Source organism: Branchiostoma lanceolatum, chromosome 14, assembly GCF_035083965.1.
Source record: "Branchiostoma lanceolatum isolate klBraLanc5 chromosome 14, klBraLanc5.hap2, whole genome shotgun sequence".
Classification (NCBI taxonomy): domain Eukaryota; kingdom Metazoa; phylum Chordata; class Leptocardii; order Amphioxiformes; family Branchiostomatidae; genus Branchiostoma; species Branchiostoma lanceolatum.
In genome coordinates, this window is record NC_089735.1 from 13,543,443 (window position 1) to 13,562,010 (window position 18,568).

Below are 18,568 nucleotides of genomic sequence, written 5' to 3' on the forward strand. Positions count from 1 at the left end.
GTACATCAGCACTCAAGCTATGTACTTACAAAAATTTATGACCATCCACCAAGCCCTTCTTGAGTAATTCCCTTTCAAAGTCTGAAGCAAAACCTGCCCCTGCTATAGCCAACCCATACGTCTGCTTGGAGACTACCTTACCAATGCCAACAGCTGGCTGACAGCCAATTTGTGTAACTGACGTTTCCTGCCTCCAATATCGGTCCCCCGAAAGTACGAAATGGAACGAAATGGAACGAAATGGAACGAAATGGAACGAAATGGAACGAAATGGAACGAAATGGAACGAAATGGAACGAAATGGAACGAAATGGAACGAAATGGAACGAAATGGAACGAAATGGAACGAAATGGAATGAACTAAAACATATGTAACATTATAAAATGAAATACCAGTAGATAGCGAAATATAAGGAACGTTGTAACATTCACAGTAGACCGGAACAGGAAGCAAATACATAATATAACGTGTTTTATTTCTTGAATCTATTTGATGATATTAAATACAAATTTTTTGCCGCGTTCGTGTGGCTAGATTCTTCCCTGAAAATGGGAGCGCCGCGTGCAAAGAGCTCGGTCGCTCTTCCTTGATTTAACCAACTATCTGCAAATGAACTGCTGCAAATAGCAGGGAAAACAAGCAAACGGAACTGAGTATCGAAGTAAGTTAAGGACTAGATTATACAGAAGTTGGTGGTAACATTGCATCTCATAATTCACCAAGAGGGCATGAGACAAGCGTAATTTCATTATCTATACAGCGTGTTTGCGTGTTGTGTAAACTGTGAAATACGTGTACTCGTTCACACCCTCCCTTTGTTCACACCCTCCCTTCGTGAACAAGGAAGCAGAAATGTCTCCAGAGGTAGTTCTCAGTCCACGCCCGTGATTGAGTGTGAAATGTCACATTAGTGACGCAGCGCAGAGCTGCATTTGCATATCATTAACAGAGGGGTCCATTCTCCGACAGCCGAACAGCCGAACAATTGGTTGTATATATATCGTTGTTGCGGAGATATGCATATACTACGTACTAGTTATGGACTAAAACCGTATGTAAATAAAACTTGGAAGTCGGAGTTTGATTCAACCTGTCGGTAGCACGCCCACGTGCACAATTCCGATGTGCTGTCAACATTGGCGGTTCATTTGCATGCGGGCCTCCATTTGCAACATGCAAACACGCTGTATAGATAATAAAATTACGCTTGCCTCATGCAATCTTGGTGAATTATGAGATGCAATGTTACCACCAACTTCTGTATAATCTAGTCCTTACTTCGATACTCAGCTCCGTTTGCTTGTTTTCCCTGCTATTTTCAGCAGTTCATTTGCAGATCGTTGGTAAACACAAAGGAAGAGCGGTGGATCTCCTTGCACGCGGCGCTCCCATTTTCAGGGAAGAATCTAGCCCCACAAACGCGGCAAAAACGTTGTTCTTACTATTATCAAACAGATTCAAGAAATAAAACACGTTATATTACGTATTTGCTTCCTGTTCCGGTCTACTGTGAATGTTACAACGTTCCTTATATTTCGCTATCTACTGGCATTTCATTTTATAATGTTACATATGTTTTAGTTCATTCCATTTCGTTCCATTTCGTTCCATTTCGTTCCATTTCGTTCCATTTCGTTCCATTTCGTTCCATTTCGTTCCATTTCGTTCCATTTCGTTCCATTTCGTTCCATTTCGTTCCATTTCGTTCCATTTCGTTCCATTTCGCACTTTCGGGGGACCCTCCAATATGACCCCTCAGGACCCTTGCCCCTATCCATGACGCCTTAAATTGGAATAACACAGCCAACACTACACATACTTCAGCATACAATGTAACACATTTTTACACTTTTCTCGTTAATTATGCAAAACACTTCGCCCAAAATCTAATCATCTTGAGATGTCCCACATACACACCGACACACCAACTACGACAACAAACCATCCAGGCGTTCTCGACTTATTCTGTTCACTAACAGACACACAGACAAGCACCATCGAATAACCTTGTCGACGAAACCATTTCGTCAACGAAGGTAATAATGATAATGTTTTTGGATAATGACCAATACATGGCATTACAATATAATAAGCATCATTACAACATATCATGATGTTGCCTTGGATTAATATTACTGGCCAGGGATAATATCTGCATTGTACTTATATCACTTAATATCATAAATCATTTTGGACCAAACATGATTGTACATATTTGAAAAATGAAATCTTTGATGTCCATAATGTAATTCTGGTTTGACTAATGCCTTTATGATATATTGCATCGACATAAGTAGGTTTTCTTGTTGTCAATAATTCTATAGAAAAATTTTGGATCGTTCTGTATTGGATGATTGTAGAAAATTGTAGACTAAGGCCACACCATTTTAATTTCTTGGTTAACAGAATTTTTTTTAAATGCTAGATTGGAAAATCAACAGGAAAACAGAATCTCAGAGGAAAGTTTGTACTTTGGTGCACACAATTTCAGGGAGTGAACAGGGTCAGGTGGAAGTTTTCACCCCAGCCTTCTGTTTTCATAATATTTTTTTTTTTGCTATAAAATCAAAAATATAATTCCGATAACCAAGAAATTAAATTGGTGTGGCCTAAAGCATGATGAGCAATGTTATCAATGAAATGTGTAGTATATCCCTTGCATATGCTGGGGTACATGAATCAATGGTAAGCTTTAATGTAACGCATGAAAGTTTTACTGCCTGGTTTATCATATATTACAGAAAGGACCTATTTTTACAGTGGTGCTAGATTGACACCTCAAAAGCAATAAATCTAAAAACCTTCTTTCATGGATCATCATTCTGCATTAATAGTGTGAGATGGAAAGTAGTATCATATGGGAGTGTAATAAATCTATACTGTTTACACTACAGTACTGTAAATGCATTTAAGTTTGCATGGTTTTTATTTCGCACTAAGGCGAAAATGGGGTGTTCGCGGTGGTTTTAAGTTTGCGGCAGTGCTATAGTCACATACTGCTACAGTATTAGACAAAAATGTTCACGGTGGTTTTAAGTTTGCGGTGAAACAGCAAACATAAAACCACAGCGAACATTTCTGCATTTACAGTATTTGCAGTGAAACAAAGTGAACCATTTAAATTGTGCATGTACATGTACATGTACATTGTCTGTCAACAGCACCCCAGTTTTTGTTTTGTCCTCAGCCGGAAGACACTAAGCCAAAGTTGAATAAACACCTACCATGTCCTTAGGCAAAAAAGTAAGACAATCCCAATCTACTTATCCAAGAATAAGGACAAGAAGAAGTAAAATTGCCCCAAATTCTTCAAAGCAAAAGACTCCATAGCCATTTATGCCAGCACAGTATTGAACTCTCATTCTCAACAAAAACATGGTAAGGCCACACCAATTTAATTTGTTGATTCTCGAATTTTTTTCAGAAAAAAATTGGAGCGACAGGGCGAAAAAAAAGAAAAAAAATTTTTTTTGCAAATAGTCTGGAGAGTGAAGATAAGGGTTTGCATATTAACATAAAGAGTTAGAAGATTATTCAAGTTTCAACTTAGTATGCATTGGCTCATTTTATGTAATGCACTCCTTTCTTTGACCTAGTACTATATATGATATACATGATATGTGTACATGTACAGTATTAAAGCATTACATGTGTGTACAGTATTTTGCCAGAAGTAAGGATTTTATAGTTATTTTAGTGGCATGCTATGTCTATAAGGCCCCCATTCCACTGGGACGGTGATCTCACGGCGACCTAAAGTTTTTTACTTCAGTAACAAAATTATCTACCTTTTGCCATGTAATATATGGATTGATATTGAGAAATAGTTGTAATAAATAAAAAATTACAACTTATGATCAATATGACCACACTTTTTAGGTACATGTATGTGCAGGCCTTTATAATCTATTTTGGTGGCTATTGAGGTTTGCAACTGAACAAATAGCAAAATTGGGAGTCAAAATTTGTGAATGGGAATAGTGACCCAATTTTTTTTTCAAATTGGGAAAAAACAGGGGAGGCTATTCTGAGAAGCAACAAAACAAATTGGTGTGGCCTAAGATTCTAAAAAAATCTACAACCGACTATGGGATAGACACACCCTGCATACAGCATTACCTATTCCTTTTGCACTGTCAACTAGTTTTCTCCCAGGAGACATTACATTTTCAACTCCAGTCAATAGGTCATTAATATTGGGCATTATAATAACAGATGGGAACTATGGGGCAATAAAATTGACACCTACGTAACATGAATCATCCTTAATGTCGGATCAGCAGAGATCCACAAAAGATACCTGTCATTAGGATACCTTTGATCAGGCAACAATTACATAGGAGAGAGACGTTTAGTTATAATGGTTATACAGCTAATAACCTTTATCAATGGAAATTGATGTATAGAGTTGCTGAGGGTTATTATTATTATTACAGGGCAAAATATGAAACAGTGAGGTCTTTGTAAGAACAAAATTGTTTCAACCACAGACAATTGATGTGGAGTTTTGAGGCAAATCAATTCCCTTAAGCCGGCGTCACAATTCATGCGATCGTCAGCCGAATTTGTAGATCACCCCAAGCTCGCCGAATTTCAAAATCACTCGAGCATTGACCATATTTTCCAATGAAAATCTTGGGTGACGTCCGTCGAACACTAAAAACTAAAAATCCCCCATGAGATGGTACCATCACTTGGACATGGACGAAGTCAGTATCGACTAACCTGGTAAAAGGCCAATATTTGGATCAACTTGATTTCTAAAAATCGCCCAAAGCCAGAGTAATCGACGGCTGTACTTCTGCCGGAAATACCCATTGATATATTTGGAGCTCGCCGACACGTCGGCCGAGATGAATTCTTGATTTGTGACGGGGGCTTAACCAGACCATATTGTTATTTTTCCAGGCTTCTTCATTATTACCTGTCTGTCTGCTTGGTGCATCCCATATGTACAATACAAATGTATATCTAATTTAGTTATGCCTAGAGGGATTTGGCTAATATGGGCCTTCTACATATATTTGATCCAACTACACTTTGCTAATACATTTTTTTATTTCATTTTATTCACATTCATTTATTGAGCATTAGACAAGAAGCATATATGCTCATGAAGGTCTTTATGCTCATAGAATACAGTAGACGGTCAAAAATAACAAAAGGAACTAATATCAATGACAACGTAACATATAACTCAGGTAACAGCAAATAACAAGACAAACGAAGTCAACATCATAACATAAAAATTATAGTAATATAGTAAGGAATTAATAATTATAAAGGTTACATATTAGTCTAATTAACAGCAATAACAAAACGAACTGAATCAAGATTATAACAGAACATACACAAGCTGGCTTATCAATCTAACTAAACTAGGCGAAGTTAGAGATATGTCAAGTTAGAGATTGCCATCCGGCTGAATCGCTGATCGGTATGAATCAGAGCCTCTGTCACTGACTAAATCACGGCAGAAGTGACGATTCTGCCAGATGGCAATGTCTACCCTGCTATCGTATTTGAGAAGTCATAGAGCTTGATTATTCCCCAGTATGTACTTCTTTTTTATCTTCTCCATCTCTCTACTTCTTAATTGCCTGACAGATTAGCACTCCGACGATATTGATGAGGAGTCTTGGATACAAATGATCCCCAAGATTGCACTAATGCCTTCTTCTGATGGATTGTGTGTCAACGGGCATCCTAATTTGTCCTGGGGAATGGTCCATTTGGAAACCTGATGACCCAAAAATGTCCTCCCAACATCCCTAACATCTGTAACTCTTCAGAAATGCTGGTGCTGTACAAGGTTTAGGGCAGGCAAATAGCGGGCAATCAAAAAGATTTAAGTCCTCTGAGTCTAACTATCACCATTTAGAGACACAGGAGTCATCTTTAAGGATTGTTGTTAACTGTGTCTTTAAGATGATGATATCAAGGCCAGAGCAATTTTAGACACTTATAAGGCCACACCAATAAACCGTAATCAGTAAACAAGTTTTAGTTTCAATTGCTAGTTTCATTGCGGTACATAATTTATGTAAATCAACAACTGTACTCTACATAATGGTGGTGCGGTCCAGCTGGGCATTTCGCATAATTGCACCAGCCGGATAATTGCACCAAAAACGCTGACAAATGTGTGGTGCAGTTAAGCGGATTCTACTGTCCTTGTGTCTATGGGAAAAATTATCCAAAAGTGGTTACTAGTACATTGGCCAGGTGGTCATTATGTACTAATGCACTTGCACAGGGTTCACAGTTGAAATTGACTGTAATGTTATCCATGTAGGTTTTATAAGTATGTACTGTACTACTGAGTACGATATAAAACTATAATTGTAACATTAGACCCACTAGAGTTAAGTATTTGTGCTACATATACTTCAGGTTTGCTATGTTATTTTAGCAATTGCAGGGTCTTTTTATGAATATGAATTGGTATTGAATTTTTCTTTTTATTTGAGTTGAATTTGTGATAGTTGTGTGCCGATTGGTTAAAAATAGAGAGAACGCTAGCAACCCCAAAAACACCCCTCCCAATGAAATGGTATGGCTACCCTGCGACGTCACAAAATCAAGATGGCGGCCACCACACATGACAACGTATCCAACAAAGGTTTTGCTAAGCAAACCTGTAATAAGGGATAGCCTTGGTCTGGACTTCCAAGAAGATCTGAATGTGCAATTGACAAATTGTATACAATAGAATGATGTTGTGTTGTGTATCTAACTAACATTACATTGGAACATTCAAAAAGTTACCATTGCACTTAACTCCAATCACCTCTTTAGCATGAAACCATATTACCTTTCTCTCATGCTGTGAAATCAATTTAAAAACCACTATAAATTGATACTTGTTATTTTAGGGAAGTAGCCCCCTAAACACAACAGCGCAGAGTTTGTTTAACAAATTGCCGACAATTGGGTGCCAATTGGCTGATGCTTATTTGATGAACCACAGTCAATTAATAGAGCCAATAAAAGGAAGAGGGGTTGAATTAACAGGGAAATAAATAGCGAGCTCATTTGCACAACAGACAGAAGAGAGTTTGTTAAAGAGATTACTGTTGTGATTCTGCCCTGAATCTATTTCATGAGCAAAGCTTTTATAGCTAATTGCCCGTATCAGGTTTTCTGTCTGGAACTTCTACTGCTTATAGTTATACAATTTGAATATCATGGGTGACCTACTTCAATATCGATGCATAATGTGAGGATTAAAGGTTACAAATTACAATGTAGTAATGGAGAATCTATATAACATTATATACATGTACTTGATAAAAATAATGAAAATCAAATTCCGAAGGTTGTGAAATATTGAAGATGATGATATGTCATACAGTGTAATATGGACATCAACCATAGCGTGCGTAGTCCAGTGGTTAGCGATCTGGAACTAGAAGCCCCGGGTTCACACAGTAAGTTTGTATTCCTGGTCATATCTTATCAACATGTACATGTAAGTCATACAACACAGTCTTACTTAATACTTAAAGGCAACCAAAGCAATATCAGGGCCCAAGAAATAGAAATAAAAAAATGCTGAAATCTTTATCTCTATCATTGTCTAGCACATTTGTGTAATAACTTGGAGTTCAGCCTTTAGTTAAAAGTGCTGAACAGACAGAAAACCTATATTGAAATGAGCTGGAAAGAGAAAGGAAATCTAGACCTGAGCTTCATCACAAGCCCACCCATCTTCACATGATGAATCCACGCAATCAACCTACCTCCTAGAATCATATTCTAAACCTGAGTACCAACCTCACTTCTACAGCTACATTTTTCTCTCCTCTTCCTGATGCTTTTTCCATGTTTTCCACTAAGTAGTGACAGGAAGGCTTTGTGCATCTTTCCCTGTTCAAAGTCCCACTGACAGACTGAGAGGAACTACCAGTAACTTGGGGTAAGTCGTCAACCAACGAGAAAAGGCCTCTGGGGATGAGAAACTTCACAGAAAGGTACCACTTGAGGAATGTGCTCAAAGGATGGCAAGGACCAACCACTGGCAAGGGACAGTGGGAACCATGCAGAGAAAAAGAGCAGCTTGGTGGAAAGAATATGGAGTATTGTCTCTTGGATTAAGGGGAAAATAATCGAGTCATCCTCATTGGTTGGTGGGGTCTTCTGCATTCAAAACAAACGGTAATGAGAGAGGGACTGTTTGAAGCTGTTTGTTCACGTTAACCCACGTACAAATCATTGGGAAATTAAACATGTGTAAGAGGCATGAAGAGAACTGTTCCGTTAAGAATTCTAATGAAATTCTTTTCATCCAGCAAGATAACAGTAAGTTAAACTCAGGGGTTTTTCTAGAAAAATCAAACGAGGGAGCACACACTATATATCTATGGAAGAATCGATTGCTTAGGGAAGTCTGTATGCTGGGGATTAGGCTACAATCTGAATTTGACAAGGGGGCGCTGGGCTGAAACAAGAGGGTGCAGCGCCCCTATTTCCCAATTTAGATGAACCTCTGATTTACATTTTGTAACTTCCTCTTTCCTTTCTCTCAGAAATGGAGTACTTCCACAAAGTACAACAATGTTGACTGTGAGAAAACAACAAATACACATTCAATTCACCTAATCTGCAGGTACTGTAAATGAATTCAAGTTCGCATGGTTTTTATTTCACGGTTACGAAGAGAGAAAATGGACTGTCCGCGGTGGTTTTAAGTTCGCGTTTGAAACGATAGTAGCACTACAGTCATATACAGGTGGGCAAAAAGTTTTGCGCTGAAAGTTCACCGCAGAAACCGCAAACATAAAACCACCGCGAACATTTCTGCATTTACAGTAATTCGCAGCTCAGTCATCCTGAAAGAAATCATGCATACCAGCAGTGTAGGTTCACAGAATGTGTTCTGGTAAAAAAAAGAAGGCATCAGCGACATTTCTAATGAAAGGTTTCCCATTAGAAAGTCATGATATGATCTACAGTGTATTCTGAGGAAAACTTTGACAAACATGTGATACTTTTAAATATCATAATACTTATTGTGGTGTCTGCCTCTTCAATAGTTTTAAGACAGCCTTATTCTGGGAGAAAGAAGAACCAAGATGTTACATTTGATCTTGTTAAGACTGTCTCTGGAGTCTTCACATAAACTGAGGTTTTTCATCGAGGAGGTCTCTTTGAATGGACACAACCGTAAAAGAAAAATGGGCTCTGACATGAGCTTTATCTGCCATGATTACAGGGTAGAGCGAGGTTGGGGGGAAAGTCTTCAAATTTAATAGAATTATCCTCAATGACCGAGAAGCTCTTTGATACACCAAGCACGTAAATGCATTCTTTCCCACTTGAATACACTAGTGAAAATTACACATCTTACGAGATGCACGAATGGACACAACAACAGATAAAGGACTTCATCTTTCAAATAACATCCTTGACCGTTCAACTTCTAACTGATGACCTTTAAAAGAGCCTACATTGCTAGCTAATGGTGTTTTGTCCTACTAATATTAAGCCTGACATTGCATGTGTTATATCTACATGCCAAACTTGTTTGAACGCTCTAACGTTAGTAGTTTGTGGGTAAACAAGGCACAGTTAACTTTATCCAGAAACAAAAAGGTATGTGTTCAGATTTGGGTCTTTGGTCAAAGTGCACTTCGCTCCAGCCCACTGCTCACGGCGTGTGTCCTGACTTGTGATTGATTCTGTTTGCCAAAAGTCTGCATCGTTCAGTGAGTACGCTCACCAACGCACGGCAAATCAATAGATTATCTGCATCGCTGGCCAACATCCAATCGCAACCATGGCAACACTGGCAGCACGTCTTTTTCAGTAAAGGAGATAAAGGAAAAACATATGAATGGCTGCTCATTGGTAAGGTCCTTGTTACGCCCACATTTTCAATTACAGGTGAGATCGTGTGCAAGCCTTAGCGGAAATATTCTGGAACAGGTAATCAACAGAAACTATATGTACATGTACACACAAGGGCTCTTTTGATTGAAGGCCTAGTCTTGTGTTCTCTTTTTTCACATTTCAGCTTTTGGGAGAAAACAACTTGCCTAATAGTAAGATAACTTTGGGTTACAACAGACATTTTCTAGTACTGTACATAGCTTGACAAAAGATGGAAGAATAAAATATTATGTATCTTATACCGAGACAAGGTATGTCCCTACAGCTAGCAGCCTAGTTGCTAACTAGAGACCCTGGTTCAATCCAGGGTAGGACATCTCAGTTTGGACTGTATTTCAGAAGGGTCACGTAAGCATTTTTTTAAGAAGGTGCCTTGAGCAGAGGCATTTAGGGAAGGGCTGCAACCCCTCCCTGTAAAAACATATATACTACTGAAACAGCAAGGAAACTTGCTGCCCTATGTGCCACTAAGCAACAAGGGTCTGAGCGAAAGAATGAACCAAGACTCTTATACTAAGTTATAGGTGCCAGAAATGTATATCTTCTTCCAGTTGTCGGTGCTTTTTTAGACACTTTTGCCCCACTATACTAGGCTATTTCTGAAGCCAGGGATGTCTTTTTTTTCCATCCCACTCATTGTTTGGGAGTGCCTGTTGTTAATATTTGTTTTTTTTAGGATAATACATTTTCATCAATTTTATGTCATAAAATTCAGATTTTTGGATAGAAAGGGTGATTTTTTTTCTGTCCCAGCAAGCAAATTCCCATCCCGGGACAGGTCCTGGAGACAGCCTTGTCTGAAGCACTTTTTTTTTCCTTTCACAATAGAGCAGCTGAAACCGGGGTTGACTATTGACCCCTATTGAACTCTGCTGGTAGAGCAAGCACATCCTTGTGTTGTCCTCATTCCTGGACAGACCATTGCTCCACCTAGGTGATAAGTCTAGACCTGTATGTTACACACTATACATTAAGTGCTGTGTTAGGCACAACTTTTGGATGTTTCTGCATCAGATTTCCTTAAAGGCACCCATAGCATTTTATGAGACTTGAAAACTGGAAATATGCTCGTTGCAGTAATCTTTATGAAATTGACATTTAATGCCACTGTTAACCACATTTGCGTGCGGATCTCTTATCAAAAGTGCTCAAAAGCGGCACAAAAATAAGCTACATGGTGATCTTTTAGTTTCAAGCACCTAGTGTAAATAGACCGATACCATAGCCCCGCCCACCTCAGCCAAAACATAGAAATGGAAAATTAAAACATAGAAATGCAACTATTTGACAGACATGCAGTCACGCTCTCATTGGCCGAACCGCTAATTGTGATGGACATTCATACAGGATCAGTCTATTAGGGCTTGGATTTTGTGATCAGTTCTCACCACACAACGACATCGTATCTTTGCTCCTTTAATGTAATGGTGTAGTGTTATTGAAACTTACTATGTGTAGGAATGACTAGAAATATGAGTTTCTTTTATTCAAGTTTCAAGCCTAATAAAATGCTCTGGATGCCTTTAATGATTTACAAGTGTTGAAAATACACTTTTGATTAGCCATGCACTTAACACTGTTTCAAAAGTTACAAATGAACTTGACTAATTTTTCTCTTCATCAGCTCAACCATTGTCCATCATCCAATATATCTCCTCCTGGACTAATATGTTTTCCAATTCAGGCAACATTGTCGTTGAGCATACATTAAGTCACACTGGCTGTCTAAACTGTTGAAGCGGCAAATACTCCATGTACATCTGACCTTGACTTTCAAGAGGTTTCCTCGCCCAAACACAGGGTTACAAATTAGCTGTTTCCAGTATACACAGCTGATAAACACTACAGGGCATTGGTTCCCATGCCAAGTACTTTAATTTTCCCTTGCAAAGTTAGCCCTTTGACACATAATTTGTGACAGTTATGGGATTAAGCAACTGGAAAAAGGTTAAACTGCTAATGACTACATTTGTCGTTAAAGTTCAACAACATATTTTTGTGCCAGAATCATCATACTGTAAATGCAGAAATATTCGTGGTGGTTTTATGTTCACGGTTTTCGCGTGAACTTTCAGTCCGAAACTTTTTGCCCACCTATGACTGCAGCGCTACTATTGTTTCAAGAGCGAACTTGAAACCACCACGAACGCTCCATTTTCTCCCTACCGCGAAATAAAAACCTCGCAAATTTAAATGCATTTACAGTATATGGTAAAGTAGAAGTTAATGTCTTTCCAATATGTAATTTTAATCAACACTAAAACAGGTTGTTTCAATATGGCACATAATATTGCACTCTCCACAGCCTATTGGGTTTGTGACACACTCTCCACACTTCTTCAAACATTCCGGCCCTCCTACAACCCTAAGCATATTGATTTTAGATTTCTCTTCCAATTTATCATCCGGACACTTCCTGAATAGGCTTTGTAGGGTGACCATTTTACAGCTGTTTCAGAGACGGACTCACGATTCGATGGTTCACATTGTGTTTACCTACTTTGAGGTTGTTTCCTGAGTCGTCATAACTATATTTGGACGTTACTCCACACAGTTGTAGTAAGAGTTTATATTCAACTTCAACTTATTGGGCCCCCAGATAACCCCGCAAGGGGCAAGGTAGGGGGGGAGGAGGTCCCGGGCTAAGGCGGGCAGGCCTCCAGCCTGGCACGGAAAGACTCAACGGTGGGAGTCGTAACAACCGCGCCAGGCAGGGCGTTCCACTCTGGTATGGTGCGAGGGAAAAAAGAGTATTTAAATGAGTCTGTTTTAGCGTTGATTGTTTGGAATTTTAGAGTGTGGCTACCCCGGGTGCGCCCCTGAGCTGGTATCAGAAGATTGTCTGTGTTTATATTAATGTAGTTATTGGCTAGTTTATAGAGAAAGGTGAGGCGGGCGTTCCTCCTCCTTTCAGAGAGAAGGGGCCACTGCAGGTCATTGAGCACGAAATTAAGTTTAGCCTGCCTTATATATGTTTATGATGTCTACATTTTGTACATTGAACATAGTACTTAGTACTACTTTGTATAGCTATAGATATCAATGATCTGCTATATTCTTAAATTGCCACATTTAAAGGCAGGCTAAACGTAATTTCGTAAAGCAATGCTGCAGTATGTTAAATATACATGTACCACTAAGACCAGTTCTGACTTGTTTTACACTAGTCCATCAAAGACTAACGTTTTTACAACATTTGAAATTCGCGGTGTGGTGATGTGATACTGGCCATGTCCAAAGCCATTTGACCTTTGTGACGTCAGATTCCGAGTCTGAGGAATGGCGTCTGGAGCAATTCCTATGGTGCAGGTGCGGCCAACTCGGAATCTGACGTCACAAAGGTCAAAGGTCTTTGGACATCGACAGTATTACATCACCACACCGCGAATTTCAAATATTGTAAAAACGCTAATCTATGATGGACTCATGTAAAAGAAGTCAGAATTGGTCTTAGTGGTATATTCAACATACTGCAGTATGCTTTACGAAATTAAGTTTAGCCTGCCTTTAATATTCAAAGAGATATGGTTTTTCTCAAGCTACCTGGAATTTACCATTTTTCTAGCCCTTTTTCTTTTGTCAATGGAGGCATATTCAAAATCACATCATCGCTTGTTCGTCTTTTCACTGTTTGATGGTCTGGCAAGAGATGGTAGGTCAGATAAGTTTGCTAAGAGCCAGAGATATTTGTACACTACACAGCGTGGGTATCCACTATTATAAACATGACAGGGGCCCCTATTTACAGAACAAGATTAGGCCACACCAATATAATTTCTTGGGTAACAGATTCTTTTTTTTAATTCAAGCAAAAAATAAATCATGAAAACAGAAGGCTGGGGTGAAAACTTGCACCTGACCCTGTTCACTCCCTGAAACTGTGTGCACCAAAGTACAAACTTTTCTCTGAGATTCTGTTTTCCTGTTGATTTTCCAATCTAGCATTTTTTTTTAAATTCTGTTAACCAAGAAATTAAAATGGTGTGGCCTTATGTCATGAAGTCAACATTGTATATTTCTACAGAGAACGGAAAAGAACTCAAATTTTCCAGTACCCCAATTCCCATCGGCTTAACACTGATTGCTGCACTCATAAAATTGCCACACACGTGCCTATCATTCTAGTCCCTTTGCCTCAACGGATGAGCAGTGAAAAACAGACTAGGATCTGAACCCAAATCCTCACAAGCTGTTGTCAGCTTGCTGAATCCATCCAGCTCAAGTTAACTGGTTCCTAAGCCTAACCGCATGCCACCCATCACTAAGCCCCTTGTTCCCACATCCACACAGACCACAGTCCTACCCAAACACTGCCTCATCAACAATGCCAACCCATTTGCCTGGCAGTATCTGATGGGGAAATGTTTATACCCTCTTTAAACAGACTTCCACAAAGCCTGTAAGAGGAGAGGGTTCAATGTTTTATGTTTACACAACAGCTTTGTGTGTTCTCTCGCAGACTGACAGTTTGCAGAGATGTGCTCTTTAAGCGCCCCACTTGGTAATGATATCGCTCTAGCACAAGAAATACACAGTCACTTTGTTGTATGATTTGAACATGAATAACGGCAGATATAATTAGAGTCATCAAATGTCCGCTAGACGTTTATGTCAACAATGTAATTCTTATTCGTATATCGGACAAAATGAAGAAAATGTGAAATCTGTCTGATTGGTACAGTATAAGGAAAAGTGTATCTTAAATAACAGATAACATAAAATATTGAGAAAGTTCTTGTAAAAAATGTCCTTTTGTCAGAATTTGTCATAAAATTCAAAAAGAGTCAAGCTGGCAGTTTCAATTAGATTATTTGTATAACTTTGCAAGTGACAAATCATCTATAATTTACAACAGTCTTATGCTTAAATTTTCCTCTTTTTCAATATTGTGATTTACTTTCAAAGTGTGTGACTTTTCCTTTTACTACAGCTTTAACAGTTAGACACAAAATATTGTGGGGAGAAATAAACACACAGGTCTTGACTAAAGAAAGAAAACAGCAAAACGATACATGAAAGACTACACTGGCTGTTCCGCGGGGGTGCAATGCCGCATTCCATGAGAAAACGGTTCAAAGAAAGAGTACAATTTCCCTCCTCCCATTTCAATTTACCTCACAATCACCGGGACAGAATGACATCAATCACCTTCTTAGGTCTTGAATCATTTTCTTGAAAAAACACTGTAAACAAAGTAAAAACAGCCAGAAAGCAGGGTTGTCTTCAGTGTGAATTTTCTTCCATCCCACTCATTGTTTGGGAGTCCATGTTTGTTGTTAAATCTTTCATTCTAAGCTTATGCAAAAACATTTTTCTTCAGTTTCATGTCATGGAGTTCGGACGAGGAAATTTCAATCCCGGGATGGAGGGACAGATACTGGAGACAGTCCTGCACTGAAAGACCCTCCTCTTTTAGTCTGTCACCTACAAAATGGGAGCCTGCCAAGAAATCAACCGAATACAAAAGCTGTGGACTATTGTTACGCATGTAATATATGGTGTACTAGACTAGGTGGGGCACCCCATGTGGAGGTGCTCATATTCGTTGGAATTTTCAAGAGGGAAGTTACCGCTTTCATCTGTATTGTCTCATGATAGAACGATTGTTTAAGTGTTTTTCAGTGTTTCAACTGATTTTTTTCTGATCACTTGTGACCATACGGGTCTGCGTGTTCAAATTGTGTGACCACGTTAATATCAAACCTGTTCTTTTGCTGTATTTGGTACCAGCTCCCTCAACTACATTATTATGTTTTGTATCGACTCTTAAGTACTTACTGTTATGAAAAACCGATTCGCTGAATCCGTTTATAAGTTTCTGCATAACACACATTTCTATAAAGGGATTAAAGTTGCCCCCCTTGGCTCCTAAGCAGCTTACATGTCCATATATAACAAATTTACATGTTGTTATTGTGGATATTCATGAATCAGAGTGTACACATTTGAGACCAGTCGGACTTATTCTGCATACAATTGCAGCAAATGAACTAACACACTGTCGCTAATTGAAAAAGTGGAAGATGACGTTGAAAGCCCGTGAAAAGAATCCCCCCTTCCAAAACATGTCATTGTTGCAATTGAAAGAGCCCTCACTGACATCCCATGACACAATAGACATTGTGGGAAGCATTGTATGTTCAACAGTAACAACTGTACCCCTTTACAATGAACTGCTGCTTTCAAATAAAAACAAATCACCCCATTTCCATCCCCCAAACCCTCCCCTACACAAAGGCTTCAGCCCCAATTATCACATCGAGAAACAATTAGCGAACTCAATTCAAACTTACCTCCAGTTGTATGGCTAGCAGGTCGGACCCCATTCTCCCGCGTGTGTTTCTCTCACTGCCCAGGTCTTGTCTTACACGGAAAACCTAAAACGGGTACAGGGAGAAAAGCAGGCACTTGAGTACGCGTGACCTCTGGAGATCGGACGAAGTACGCAGCGTGAGCCCGGCGCTGACTGAAGTGGAAAGAGTGACTACCAGACCACGACATCTGGAGAGGGCCTCTTCTGTTGCTTCGGGAAATCAATGTTTCAAGTTTGAGATAAGCCAATAAAGAGCTTTCCTTCTTCCCTGTTGGTCATGAAAAAGTGGTTGGCATTCAAAAAAACATCAAACAGCCGTCTCAACCATATCTAAAGTGAAATAACAATTCCACAGTTCACAAAATAATGTAGACTGCTTAGTATAAAACCACATTATACTCATTATAGTATCAGCATTAGCTGCTGTACAGAGTAGTGAAAATTAACATTGTTGATGTTCAAATTATCATAATCAGGCCAACACAGACACTTACATGTAGCTTCAGTACAGAGTACAGAAAATAGGCATTCAGTTATGAATATCATAATTTGTCTATGTCATGAAAAAAGGGAGTTGTCTTGCATGCTCTTTCCCCTACAGTTTAATAGAAAAATAGGTTACTGAAACAAATGGTTGATGTCAGTTGTCATGACACCATGATAAACTACAGTGACCCTTACTTTACCACAAGTGTGTTGGCAACATTTTAGCTTTTGTGTATAAAGCAGACATAATATATGCTCTGTCCTCGTCATGGTAATATAAACAGGTGGAAGTAGGGTAATAAAACATGAAGAAACTCAAGTTGTTGCCAGAAAAGCAGCCCTCTGTACAGATTTGTGCCAAGATCAATGTTGGATTACAGAAAATCTTGCTCTATGTTAGCCTGCAACTTGTATTTTTTGCCCCTCCATGCCACTGTTGGTGTGACAATGTTTTATCATGTTTATACTACAATTTACAACCAGGTTGATCCGTGTACATTTCTAGTCTAAACACTTTTCTAGAGACCTTTTAGCAACTTGACCAACCATTTGATATATCAATCTCCTCTGCATTACAAAAGCAACATTCAGTGAGAAAATATTGGAAGCATAAAGAGAATTTGTTAAAAGAAATTTATCACCAAAAAGATAAATCTTAAATCTTACATCTTATCTGAATCGATTTAAAAGACAAACTGTGACAAAACCGTTAGATCATCATCTACCAGTTTTCTTTAAATTCTTGCCTTCGTAATTTTAGACCCGATATTAACAACCTTACCTTGCTTCCTCAATAGAAACCAACGCCATATTTTATCCCGCCGCAGATTTCGTACAATGTAGGTGTGCTGAGCCTATCCAAACGGGTACACCCTCTCCCAACAAACCGTTAGCTTTAATAACCCTTCAGGGGTGTCTGGCACAATGGCAAACGTGGGAAAGCCCTGACGGCCATTCTACTGGCATCAGGTGACCCTTGACATGCCTGTCATCACGCTTTGGGTGCTGTTCTCACTGTGGCCAGGACTTAGAAATTTAGGGTTTCCCATCAACAATAGATAAAATATGGAGTAAAGATCGATTTCCACTATGAAACTGACATTTTACCATAAACCATTCCGTTTGAAATATATCTTAATGGGCAAAAATAAAGTGGAGCAACTTTTTCACAGAATGTCTTCTACCTAACCCTGACTTAAGCAGGAACTCATTGATGGCAATTTGGTCTCTTCCATATTTTCAAATCTCGCTGTCAGGACATCATACAACTTTGTAGTTATGTGATAACAACTGTTCACATTGCTATAGTTACAAACTGACGTATCGTAGTTCAAGGGCGGTCGTCGCTCTTGAACAATGATGCGTCAGCTTGTAGCTATAGCTCCTTGCTATTACAATGTGAACACACGAATTGCTAAATTCAAAGACAGACGCCTTAAAATAGAAACATGGTTTTCAAAAGATATACTTGACAAAAGAAAATTCCATGTGCTCAGTTAACAAAAATCCTACTTCTTGAAACTGTCCTCCCTAAGCCTAAGGCCACACCAATTCAATTTCTTGGTTAACAGATTTTTATTTTTATTTTAGCAACAAAAAAAATCATGAAAACAGAAGGCTGGGGTGAAAACTTGCACCTGACCCTGTTCACTCCCTGAAATTGTGTGCATCAATTTTACTTTTTTTTTAATTCTGTTATTAAACCAAGAAATTAAAATGGTGTGGCCTAAGAGGTTGGTATGTGACTTCCTATATTTCCGTCATCACTATGTTAACGAGAACATGCTTGTGTTTAGACCACAACTTACTGGAACTGTGCAGCTTACCCTATTGAACTGCCACATATTTGCACTGTACACCCTTTAACAAAGGGCGCT

General features: G+C 38.9%; 1 protein-coding gene across 3 annotated transcripts in view; it reads right to left on the reverse strand.

The window, feature by feature from the left end:
* The window catches only part of LOC136448345 (ras-GEF domain-containing family member 1B-like), a 90,229-nt gene that overhangs the window by 67,408 nt on the left and 4,253 nt on the right, over positions 1–18,568 (reverse strand). For 2 of the 3 annotated variants that reach the window (XM_066447753.1, XM_066447751.1), the window contains exon 2: positions 16,186–16,269. In XM_066447753.1, coding sequence (XP_066303850.1) covers positions 16,186–16,218 — 33 coding nt within the window. In that variant the 5' untranslated portion in view covers positions 16,219–16,269. Of the gene's footprint in view, positions 1–16,185; positions 16,270–17,472; positions 17,630–18,568 lie in introns of those variants that run through there. The other variant, XM_066447752.1, reaches the window with a different exon arrangement.